General features: G+C 50.8%; 1 protein-coding gene across 1 annotated transcript; it reads left to right on the plus strand.

Moving 5' to 3' along the window:
• Window positions 1-334: 334 nt before the first annotated feature.
• On the plus strand, window positions 335-9468 carry LOC149308462 (maestro heat-like repeat family member 5). Its single transcript, XM_089536879.1, has 11 exons — window positions 335-364; window positions 795-917; window positions 1923-2002; window positions 2468-2579; window positions 4203-4298; window positions 4614-4718; window positions 6343-6478; window positions 7023-7120; window positions 7567-7716; window positions 8904-9061; window positions 9177-9468. The coding sequence occupies exons 1-11, from the start codon at window positions 335-337 to the stop codon at window positions 9466-9468; spliced, it is 1380 nt and encodes a 459-aa protein (XP_089393005.1).
• Window positions 9469-11592: the final 2124 nt, after the last annotated feature.

Genomic DNA, 11592 nt, shown 5'->3' on the forward strand with positions numbered 1-11592 from the left:
GGGACAGAGAAAAGGCAGAACTACTCAACACCTTCTTTGCCTCAGTCTTCTCAGAAAAGGTGCTCAACCTGAAGATAATGGAGCAGAGGACAAGATAGGGGAAATGCAGCACAGAATAAGTCAAGAGATAGTAGTACAGGAATGAGTAGGCAGCATCAAGCTACAAACAGAGGAATAGGCCTCAATGCCTTGTTGGCTCCTGCAGGCTCTCAGCTACATGGTCTGTCTTTTCCCACAGGGCCTACTATTGGGCACGCTACTCTTTTGTTATGGGCATGTGGCCCTGAGTATCGGAGAACAGGTGCTGCCAGTGACAGATGCAATCGCGTCCAAAATGATTACAGTCCTCGGGGCCAGTCCACTGGTATGTTCAGCCTTTGGGCCTTTGCCCTGAGGGACCCCTGTAGTTGACCCCAGACCTTCCTTGCTCCCAAAGAGGACCCATGCCCTTAGCTTGTGGAGGTCATCCCTAAAGCTGCCAGGGTTTATCTCTTTCTCAGAGGGAACAAGAGGGGTGTATATGGGTAGACTTTGGAAAGACAAAAGGCTTGGCTGGAATACTTTTGCCTCCCGGTGTGAACCTTGAGCATGAGGGGCTCCCTCCCCACCGTCCCTCCGTCCCCAGTCCCACCGGGATTTACTCTGGCCAGTATTTTTTAAGCTAGCCTTGGCTACTGTTAATGAGAGACAGCTGACCCCAGGTAGGTCCACGGAAATAGGCGGTTGAGGAAGAGCTGGGTCCGGGGCACGGGGGTTGTTCTCACGACTCCTTCTCTCCTCTGGGTTGGGTTTAGGACAAGAACCTGAAGAGGACCTTCCTGGTGGTTGTCCTGATGCTTCTGGAGGCTATTGTTGTCACAGGCAAAGCCCAAAGCCTTGAGCTGCTCATGAAAGGGCCGCTGGTGGATTGCCTGACTGTAAGTTGTCTCTGCTTGTGCTGGGCATACAGGGGGTACTGGAGAGGAGAGGTTCAAGTGGCAGGCTGTCCGGCTGGGATCGGGTGACCAAGGGTTGGCATCAAGGAGGCGGGGAGAGCTGGCCATTCCCACCGCTTGGCCAAACAAGCTCAGCCACAGCTCTTCCAGAGTATCTTGGACGGTCCCTGAGCCACCTCACAGGGCGGACGGGTGGGCAGGTGGGTAAGTTTATGGAAGGAAAGGCTTCCAAGGCTGCTCCCGTGAGGCTGACTCCCCCTTAGGCTGCCTTCCAGGGTAAAGCACTTCTTAGGCCAAGAGAGAACTAGAAAGCCCTCCTTGGGAGCCATCAGAGTAGGGCAATGGAACCCCTTCCAGCACAAACATGCCCACGGGAGAAGGGACTTTGCTTTTCCACCCACCTCCAGCGTCCCTCTGTCTGTGGCCCAGGTGGGTTCTGTCCTTCCTCTGAGAAAATTCCTGACTAACCTGAGGCAGTGGCAGGCAGGCAGGAAGGAAGGAAAGACAGACGGACAGACAGATGGACCTTGTGGGGTGAAGGGAGCAACTATGATGCCCCCCACCTGGCCTCCAAACATTCCTTTTGGCCCATCTTTCACAAGCTCAGCTCTGCTGCTAATACTAAACTACAGACCCCTTGCCCACTTTTGGGTCTGAGGGCGGGAAGGAAGTGCATGTCTTCAGAAGCAGAATCTACTTAATATAAAGGAAGGAAGGAAGGAAGGAAGGAAGGAAGGAAGGAAGGAAGGATGGAAGGAGCAGGGCCTATCTTGGAGGCCATGTAGGCTGCCAGATGGACATTGAGGGGGCTGGGGGAGCCCATTCCTTCTTTGGAGGGAACCTTCCAGCACCTTCCAGCACCTGCCACTTAGAGGCTGGTGAGAGCACCTGCCCAGCCTCACCTGGCACCAGGGTGCCCATGGCAGGTACAAGATGGTGCCCCATGGGCCCTGCTCACGTCTCCTCTGTTTCTGTGTTGCCTGGCAGTTTGCTCTAGAAGAAGAGCCCAGCTGCACACTGGATGACAGGATGTGCCAGGACGCAATGCTCATCATGACAGAGCTCAGGTACTGCGCATGATGGGGGTCGCCGGGAGGGAGGCAAAAAGGCCCGCTCCGGATGGGTGGGATCCTCTTGGGGAGAGATCAGTTGGGGCTTCTTCCTGGAGTCCTGCACACACGCTCCGCACAACAGGCAGCCGGAGCCAAGGATTATAAGCATCCCAAAGCGGGGAGCACAGCCATCTTTCCCCAACTCCCCCGAGAGACAAAAATGGCCAAAGGCACAGGAGGGCAAGATGAACAGGGGACCAGGAGAACAAGAACAGTTTATCCTGAAGGGACTCTGGAGAAGTCCTAAAGCAGAAACAGAATGGATTTGCCTGCGTCACATGTAAGGAGAGGCAAGGGAAGGAAAGGTCTCTTCTGGCCCGGGTGGGAGGCTGGTGACATAGGGGTCTCGCTGCTGCTGCCATGGCTGACTTCCCCCAGTCACCCCTTCCTCACCTCGGTGGGCTTCTCCTCTTTTGGCAGCAAACTGAAGCCTCCCCTGGAGCCAGAGAGAAAGTCCCGCTTCCTCCATGCCGCCGTCCGCAGCATCTTTAATCTGGACCTGCTTGACAGCTTGAACGAGGACAGCGCCAAAGTGAGCCCTTCGCCTCAGGCATCCCTCCCAAGACCAGAGTTGCCTTTCACAACATAGTTTTGTAAAAAGCATGTTCGTAGTTCATAGAATTATAGAATCGCAGAGTTGGAAGCAGCCACAAGGGTCATCCAGTCCAACCCCGTTCTGCCATGCAGGAACTCTCAATCAAAGCCTACACTACGATGGCCATCCAGCCTCTGTTTAAAGACCTCCAAGGAAAGACCTCCAAGCTAACAAGGCCAATGCAATTTTAGGCTGCATCAATAAATGTATCGTGTCTAAATCAAGGGAAGTAATGGTGCCACTCTATTCTGTTCTGGTCAGGCCCCACCTGGAACATTGTGTCCAGTTCTGGACAAAGCAATTCAAAAAGGATGTTGAAAAACTGGAGCCATGTGTCCAAAGGAGGACGACTAAAATGATGAAGAGTCTGGAAACCATGCCCTATGAGGAACGACTAAGGGAGCTGGGGATGTTTAGCCTGGAGAAAAGGTTAAGAGGTTATATGATAGCCCTGTTTAAATATTTGAAGGGATGTCATGTTGAGGAGGGAGCAAGCTTGTTTTCTGCTGCCCCAGAGAACAGGACCAGGAACAATGGATGCAAGCTAAAGAGATTCCACCTCAACATTAGGAAGAACTTGCTGACAGTAAGGGCTGTTCGACAGTGGAACACACTCATCCCTCGGAGTTTGGTGGAGTCTCTGTCTTTGGAGGTCTTTAAGCAGAGGCTGGATGGCCATCTGTCGGGGTTGCTTTGACTGGGATTTCCTGCATGGCAGAATGGGGTTGGACTGGATGGCCCTTGTGGTCTCTTCCAACTCTACGATTCTATGATTCTATGAATACAGGATCATTATGAGATGTTAGTATGTGACCTGTTTAGCATGCATGCTCCACAAATGTGACCTGCTAGTTAGTAACACTATGGCTGTGTAGAGACAGGACGATGCATGATTATCATAGGGAAAAGAATATATGCATGAATATCTGCTTCTGTCCTTGGTCTCAGGTCTTTTGGATCATGGAACCATTGATACCTATTTGTGGCCATGGATTTTCTTTCCCCCCTGTTTGGGCATTGCCTTGATCACATTGGGCTATGTTTATGGATATAAAGGTCTTGGGTTTGTGGGCCAGTTATGGGACAGAGATGTATTTGGCCGCCATGGCACATAGTCTGTGCCAGGAAGCGGAGAGCGGGAGGGTGTCAGTGGCTTTTGGTGCCATCAGCTACAGCGTCCTTTGTTGAGACAGGATGCAAACAACCATCGATTTCACAACCATTCCACACTCCATAAGGACAATTTGTAGCCAGAAGTGGAGAGAGGGAGAGATGCCTCGGTAGCATCTGGCTCCGATTTCACAGCCAGGAGAACAGGAGGCATCATCCCTCAGATCTCCATGTACCCTCCTCCTTCTCCTCCTGGACTCTCACTCAGCCATATGTTGGCTATGGGGCTGTGCGCTGTGCGCTAGCAGAAGGGCTGGGGATTGGGCAGGTGAGTGAGGCCTGGCCGAGCCTTGGCTGCTGCCTTCCTCTTGACCTCCTCACCTGGCCCAGACTCACCAGCCCCTCTTCTGGCTGAGGGATGCTGAGCCTGGCTGCCTCTCTCTGCTTCAGGCCCTATACTGCCAGACTATGGACGCGTTCAAATTGATGCTTCAGAGATTGTTGTTAGAAGATCTAAACAAGTTTGACCTGGTGCTCATGTTGGAGGTGAGCATGAAGAAGGGGCGGGAGGTGTTCCTTTCTGGAAACTGCAAAAGAAAAAGGGTAGTTGAAGGGATCTGGGGGCAGAAAGAGGTCCCATGCATGCCAGCCCCGATCCTGTTGATCCAGGCTGCTTCATCAGCCACTTCCATGACTTACAGAGGAACGTCTCAGCTGCTCTTTCATTTGGATGTAAGCCACATCCATGTGGAGACATGTGAGCTTGGCAGGAGTTCAGCTGAGGAGGGTCGTGGTCTGCTTGGGGCCTCCCAGGGCAACTAGTTCCCGACTGTCCAGACAGGTTTGCTCTTTGTTTTATAGCTGATGGAACCATGGATAGAATCGGAGGTACATCACGTGCGGGAGAATGCGGTTGAGTCAGCCACGACGCTGCTTAAATTTCTGGTCAGCAACTTCAACTTGGATGTGAGTAGCCCCTGGGGCCCCAATGGGCCTTCTCTTTCCTTGAGCAGCCCTGGCTCACTGGACCCAATCCAACAGAGCAGTACTATCAGAGCATCCAGCCAAGCCTTCAAACTAGTTTTATTTTATATTTTTACAATGCTGATTTATGTGTTGTCTCCTTTTATTCTTCTCCCGTTACGTAGGGAGCCAGGGCCCTGCGTGTGGTTTTTCCGACTCAAGGGGAGGCAGGAGGAGCAGAGCCGGAGCATTAGGGGCTGCCTCACCTTTTGAGACTCGGGCATTTCTGCTGTCAAGGAGGCCTGGGCCGCAGGGCCATGTGGGGATCTCCCTGGGAGCCATTCCTCCCTGGATCTGGCCCCTTGGAGACCTTGGGCACATCCTGGCCCTGCCCACCCTCACAGCCTCACCTGGGCTTCCCCAGGTTTCCCTGTGGAAGAAACAAGGACTCACTTGTGCTGGGTGGGGTCACACTCCCACTGAAATCTCAGGCTTGCAGCTTGGGTGTTTTCCTCCTGGACTCAACTCTGAGCCTGGATGCTCAAGTTTCAGCAGAGCCCTAAATTCTTCACAGGAAGGCTACCTCTAAGTCCCACCGCCATTGCAGTCTCACTTGGTGAAGATATGGGAGATGGGGCTTTCTCGGAGGCTGCTCCCACCCCTGAGAACACCCTTCCGTGGGAGGCCAGGCTGGTCCCTTCTTTGCTTTTCCTTCCACCGGCAAGCAAAAATGCTTTTATTCAGACAGTAATTTTTATACAGTGAGCCCTGGGTTATCTGCTGGCATTTGGTTCCAGAATCTCCTGTGGATACCATAATCTGTGGATGCTGAAATCCCCTTACACAGAATGACATAGGAGATTATCAGACGGGGGGAAAAAGCCGGGAGTAAAAGGCATACTCCTGGCATAATTGTGTGATTGTGTTGAAGCTTTTCAGACATAGCACGCTCATCCAGGACTTATCCCGTGAAGATCCAGGAATGCTCCACCAAGAAATCATTCACAGGGAAGTCCTGGGAGTGGTTTGTTGCTGCAGCGCTCCTGGATCTTCACGGTTATACTGGATGAGCGCAACATCATCTGAAAATCTTCAGTGTAACCCCGCGATTATGCCAGGAATATGCCTTTTACTCCCTTCTCCCCCCGCCTGATAATCTGCATATTCTTTATATAAAACGGCAAAATCAAGGTTTCATTTTTGAAATTCCTATGTGTGTATGTGTGTTGTATTTAAATGTTTTCAAACTGAGGATGGTTGAATAAGCCACAAATACGGATTCAGCCACCCACAGTTTGAAAACATTTAAAAAGATCTGTACATTTTAAAAAGCAAACCTTGACTTTGCTGTTTATATGCCTTGGATGTGGAGGGCTGAGTGTACTTTTTCATTTGATGCTTTTCATTGTTTTAAAATTTTTATTGTATATATTTTTTAAAGTTTTGATTTGTCAGCCATCTTGGCTCCCTTTTTGGGAGAAAAATGGCATTTAGAAAAGGGTATAAATAAATAACAAAGAAGATCCATCTGTGCCGTTTGCTGGGTGTCCAAGGGCCACATGGGGATCTGTGGGGGTGATGCGGGGCCGAGAGAAAGGATCCCTCTCTTCCCTTTGGATTTCTTCAGTTCTCTCTGGAGTTTGGCCAGCTGACCCACCTCATCGCCCTTCTGCTTGCTCGGGCCACGGATCCAGAAGATACCATTTGTACCTCAGCCGCCCAGGCAGTCAGCTGCCTCTACAAACTCATGTTCAGCCAGAAGGGTGAGCGCAAGGGAACCGGGGGACTCTCTTTTTGTGAGAGAAGCCAGAATAATAACATTGGGCATCCAAGCCTTGCCCTCCTATGAGTTGCATTTTTCTGTGCCCTGGTGCCCATGGCATGATCCCCTCATCACAGCATCTACTTCATGGCTCCTCTCACTAGCCCAGCCCAACCTCATCTGCCCCCAAACACCTCTGCCCCTGTCAAAGGCCCTTTGCACAGTATGCTGCCTTTCACGGCTGGGGTCCCTCTCCCCGATCCCCAAAGAATGGGCAGAAGCAACTGACCTGTAGAGCCCTGGTGGTGCAGTGGTTAAATACCTGTATTGCAGCCACTCACTCACAAACCATAAGGTTGCAAGTTCAGTACCAGCCAGGGACTCAGGGTCGACTCAGGCTTGCATCCTTCCGAGGAGGGCGCTCAAATGAGGACCAGCTTGTTGGGGGCAATTAGCTTACAGTTGCAAACTGCTTAGAGACTGCTTAAGCGATATGAAGGAAACTGCTATTGCCATTGAGCTCTGCTCCATTTCTCTCCTTGCAGCGGAGCCGCCAAAGAGGAAGAGGAAGCGCTTGAGGTGGGCTGCCAAGAGGAGACCCCAGAAGGACAAGGGGGAGGACAGCCACTGGTGCATCGTTGAGGTACTCAGGCTGGCCGGGATGGAGGGAGGGTGGCTGAGGTCTGCCAGGACCAGCCCTGGCAGGGTGTAGGGTGGGTTTGGGAGTGTTGGCAGGAGCAGGATGTTCCCGGGAGCAAGGAAGGTCCAGCCTCCCCCTGGCCATTGTGGGCTGGCCCTGTGGCCCTCGCTGGACCTTCAGATCTCCTCCTTCTCCAACAAGCCAGAATCTCCTCTCTTGGTTCCCCAGAGGAAGGGGAAGGGGTCCTTCCTGGCACTTTGGGGGCCATGTGTTTCTGGTCTCCCCTTCTTCTACTGGCCTCCTGTCTCCAAGGGCTCCTGGACAATTCCTTCCTTCGGACTGGGACTGGGGGGCTTCTCCCTTTCAGCTGGGGGCCCAGAGGACCTGCCCTCTGAGCAGCAGAAACAGCCGTCATGTCTAACCATTGCACCTGATCTTTGTTGCTGCAGGGCCCAGAGGATCCCCTATTCTCCATGCAGCTCACCAGCCTCTTGCTTGCTATTCTGAGCAGCCTCCCAAGCTCCAACGCAGGAATGCAGGGTGACTTTGAGGAGGTCCTCCAGGCCATCCTCCAAAACCATGCCAGGAAGGTCGAACGGGTGAGAGCTTTTCAGCTGCTGCCTTCGGCCCCAAACTCTTGCCTGCCTTGGTGGGCTGGGACCCCCCTGAGGAGGAACTAGATTTCCTTCTCAGCCTCCTGGGCCAGCCTCCATGGCCAAAGGCGCAAGGAAAGATCTTGGCTCTCTCAGCACAGGAGGAGACATTTCTTTCCAACCACCCCACCTCACCCCATTCTACCCACCCAGCCAAGTGACAGGACCTCCACCAAGGAGGGAGTGCCAAAGTTAGAGAGGGTCTTTATTCCCCCCCATGGCCTCCCCTGCCAAACTGAGCAAGTGGTGAGAGCCAAGGGGGTTCCTGAGCCTCCACAGGAGAACCAGCCATAGCTCCATCTGGCCTGCCCTCCATGCTTCCTCTCCATCTCACAGGGACCAGTACGGCCAGTCTGCTTGGCAAAGGTTTCCCTGAGGGCAGAGTGCCAGCCCATCCAAATGGCGATGCTGGGCAGACAAGGGGTTGAGGGCCAGAAAGAGTGGGAGTGGCTGGTCCAGGAGGTGTCTAGGGAAGAAAGGGAAGAGAAGAGCCCAACTCTTGGTCTGCTTCGGATGGGTTGGCAGACTGGTGTGGAAAGGTCTCTTTGGGCTCCCAAAGTGTCTCTATGGCTAACAAGTGCCACTGGGTTAGCCAGCCCTCTACCGTGACCTACACAGCTGAGCTCCCATTGCCCAGAGAGGTTGTGGCCATTCGGCACAGGGGAATATCAGCAACTCTTGCCTGGCCTGAGATCATGTGGCAGCACTGGCCCGACTGGTTGATTTGGTGTGCTGTGTCCTATACTATTTATTTCCCACACACTGATTCTGTATTGCCTCTGGTTCTGAAAACAGCCCTTGGGTGAGAGAAGGCACAATGATCCTTCTGCCAAGGAGGTGCTGAACAACAGCCTGTCTCATGCCCACCTGCCCTTTCTTATGGTCTAGCAATGAAATAAACAAGCCTTTTATTGTAAAGCATTAGCGTAGCTTTACTTGCCATGATCTGAACATGTTCAATACATGGTTTAATGGAAGAACGAGAGGGGACTAGTAAATGGCTGCAGGTTAGAGCAAGCCAGAAAGTGTGAGTGTTGTAAAGTCAGTCAGAGCCCCCCTGCCCCCCCAGGCCCCAGCATCCTCCCCTCTACCTCCAGGTCCTTCACCACCTCCATTCCTTCTCTCCTGCCCAGATTAAGGAGGTGGTAGTCGCCATCTACACCTGCCTGCAGATCCACCCAAACACCCACTGGGTCCGGAAGCTGGCGCTGAAGGTCTTGGGATACCTGCTGCCCCACCACTTGGAGAAAGTTGTGCACAGCTGCCTCTCCTTCTCCTTACCTGTGAACAGGTATGGGTGCCGGACTGTCCTCCTGAGGTCTTTAGGCCACTGTCGGGCAGTGGCTGGAGGGAAGACTTGCTACTGAACCCTGACGACTTCTAGCTGCCTTTTTTTGACTTTGTAGGCAGGCCAGGGAACTCTGGACAGCGATGGCTTCTGGTCCCCAGGTGGCCAAGCAAGTTTTGCGCATCTTGTTGGAGAGTCTCCAGGTCAAGGACCTCTGCAAGAGCAATGAGGAGGACGTCACCACATCCCTGGCAGTAAGTGGCCGGGCATCAGCCTGGTTCTGGCTGAGCCTGAGCGACTGCTTGCCCATTGCCCAGGCTCTGGTGTTTGGGGCTCACAACCTGCTTGGGGTGCTTCCTCACTGCCCAGAGACATGGAAGGCATGTGGGAGGTTCCTTTTCTATGGATAAAAGGAACTTCCCACATGCCTTCCATGACTCTGGCCGGGAGGGGATGAGATTGGAGGAGGACGGTGGTGCATTCAACTTGAGGGGACGGTAGTCCTGAGGTACTACAAGCCCCATCAGATTGCTATCATGTGGGTGCCAGAGGGAGTGCCCTTTGGCAATTTTCCATTGTGGGGATTCACAACTTAAGTGTCCAACTCCCATCATTCTCCCCATCTGCCACCCTTCTAGAGCAGATCATTAAACAGGCCATCTGTGTGTGCAGAGGAAAAAAAGTCCTGTTATTATTATTATTATTATTATTATTACTACAAATCAGCGTAGGTTTCTCAAAAATAAGATGTGCCAATCTAATCCAAAATCCTTTTTTGGATAGAGTCACAAGCTTGGTTAATGAAGGGAATGCTGTGGATGTGGTGTATCTTGATCTCCATAAGGCCGACAACGAGGTTCCCCATGATATCCTTGCAAACAAGCTTGTAAAATGTGGACAATGCAACTCAAAGGTTGCTCAGCAATGGCTCTTCTTCATCTGGGAAAGAAGTGACCAGTGGGGAACACAAGGGTCTGTCCTGGGCACAGTTTGCTAGTCAACATCTGTATCAATGACTTGGGTGACAGAATAGAAGGCACGCTTAATCAAATTTGCAGAAGAGACCAAATTAGGAGGAGTAGCTGATACCCCAGAAGAAAGGTTCAAAACTCAAAATGATGTGAACTAGAAAGCTAGGTCAACGCTAACAAAATGCCTTCAACAGGGAGAAATGCAAAGTACATTTAGGCAGTAAAAATGAAATGCACAGATACATCATGGGGACACCTGGCTTGACAACTGTGCCTGCGAAAGGGATCTAGGTGTCTCAGTAGACCATCTAAAAAAAGCCAATGCAGTTCTAGGTTGCATCAATGGAATAACAGTGTCTAGACCAGTGATTCCCAATTTAATTAATTAATAATTTGTTTTATTTATATACCACTATTCCAAAGATCATAGCGGTGAACAGCAAGTAAGCTAATTAGCACCTGGTCCTCCAGGTGTTTTTGGACTGCAGCTCCCAGAAGCCTCAGCCATCGTGGCCAATGGTCTGGGATTCTGGGAATGGCAGAGTTTGGGAATCACTGGTCTAGATCAAGGGAAGTAATAGTGCCATTCTATTCTATTTTAGTCAGGCCTCATCTGGAAAAATCCTGTGTCCAGTCCTAGGCATCACAATTCAAGAAGGATGTTGAGAAGCTGGACCTGTGTCCAGAGGGGGGCAGGGGGGGGGCGACCCAAATGCTGAGAGGTTTGGAAACCACCAAGCCCTATGAGGGGAAATTTGGGGAGCTGGGGGTGTTTAGCCTGGGGAAGAGAAGATTAAGAGGTGATAGGAGAGCCCTGTTTAGAGATTTGAAGGGATGTCATACTGAGGATGGAGCAAACTTATTTTCTGCAGCTCCAGAGACTCGATACAAACATGAAAAGCGATTCCTCCTCAAGACCAATTCCTGACAGTAAGAGCTGTTAGACAGTGGAAGAGACTGCCTTGGAGTGTGGCAGAGTCTCCTTCTTTGGAGGTCTTTAAACAGAGGCTAGATGGCCCTCTGTTAGGGATGCTTTGATGGAGAGTTCCTGCATGGCAAACCTTTTCCTGTTTCATTTTCCAGTTCCTTCTGCTTATCTGATATAATATTTCTTTTGATTTTGATTTCTTCACCGTTTTCCATCTTCTTCAACCTCTTTTCAGCATTATTTACATATATTCTTAACTGCTACAAATTCATTTATCCAACTATTACCTACTTTCTTAAGTATCTTTTTAATTTTGTATGTTTGGCCATTTTTCTCTTATAAAATCATCAAGTTTCTCCCAGATTTTTTGTATCAAAATTTTCCTTTTCTTCTAATTTTGGACTTTCTTTTTTGTTTTCTGTCCATCTTTTTGAAGTGATGTCAATTTCCATCATTTCTAATCATTTATTTATCCATTCATCAATTTTAATTTTTGTCTCTATTTTCCTTTATCTGGCATAAATCATTCTAGCTGCTGTCAACATAAAATACGCATGAAAACCGAATCTAAGATCATGTCCTTCTAATTTCAGTAATTTCTTTTCTTTCACTTTCATCCATGTACTCAACCATTC

This window comes from Sceloporus occidentalis, unplaced genomic scaffold (genome assembly GCF_023333645.1).
Source record: "Sceloporus occidentalis isolate IW3139 unplaced genomic scaffold, rSceOcc1.0.p SCAF_8, whole genome shotgun sequence".
Classification (NCBI taxonomy): Eukaryota; Metazoa; Chordata; class Lepidosauria; order Squamata; family Phrynosomatidae; genus Sceloporus; species Sceloporus occidentalis.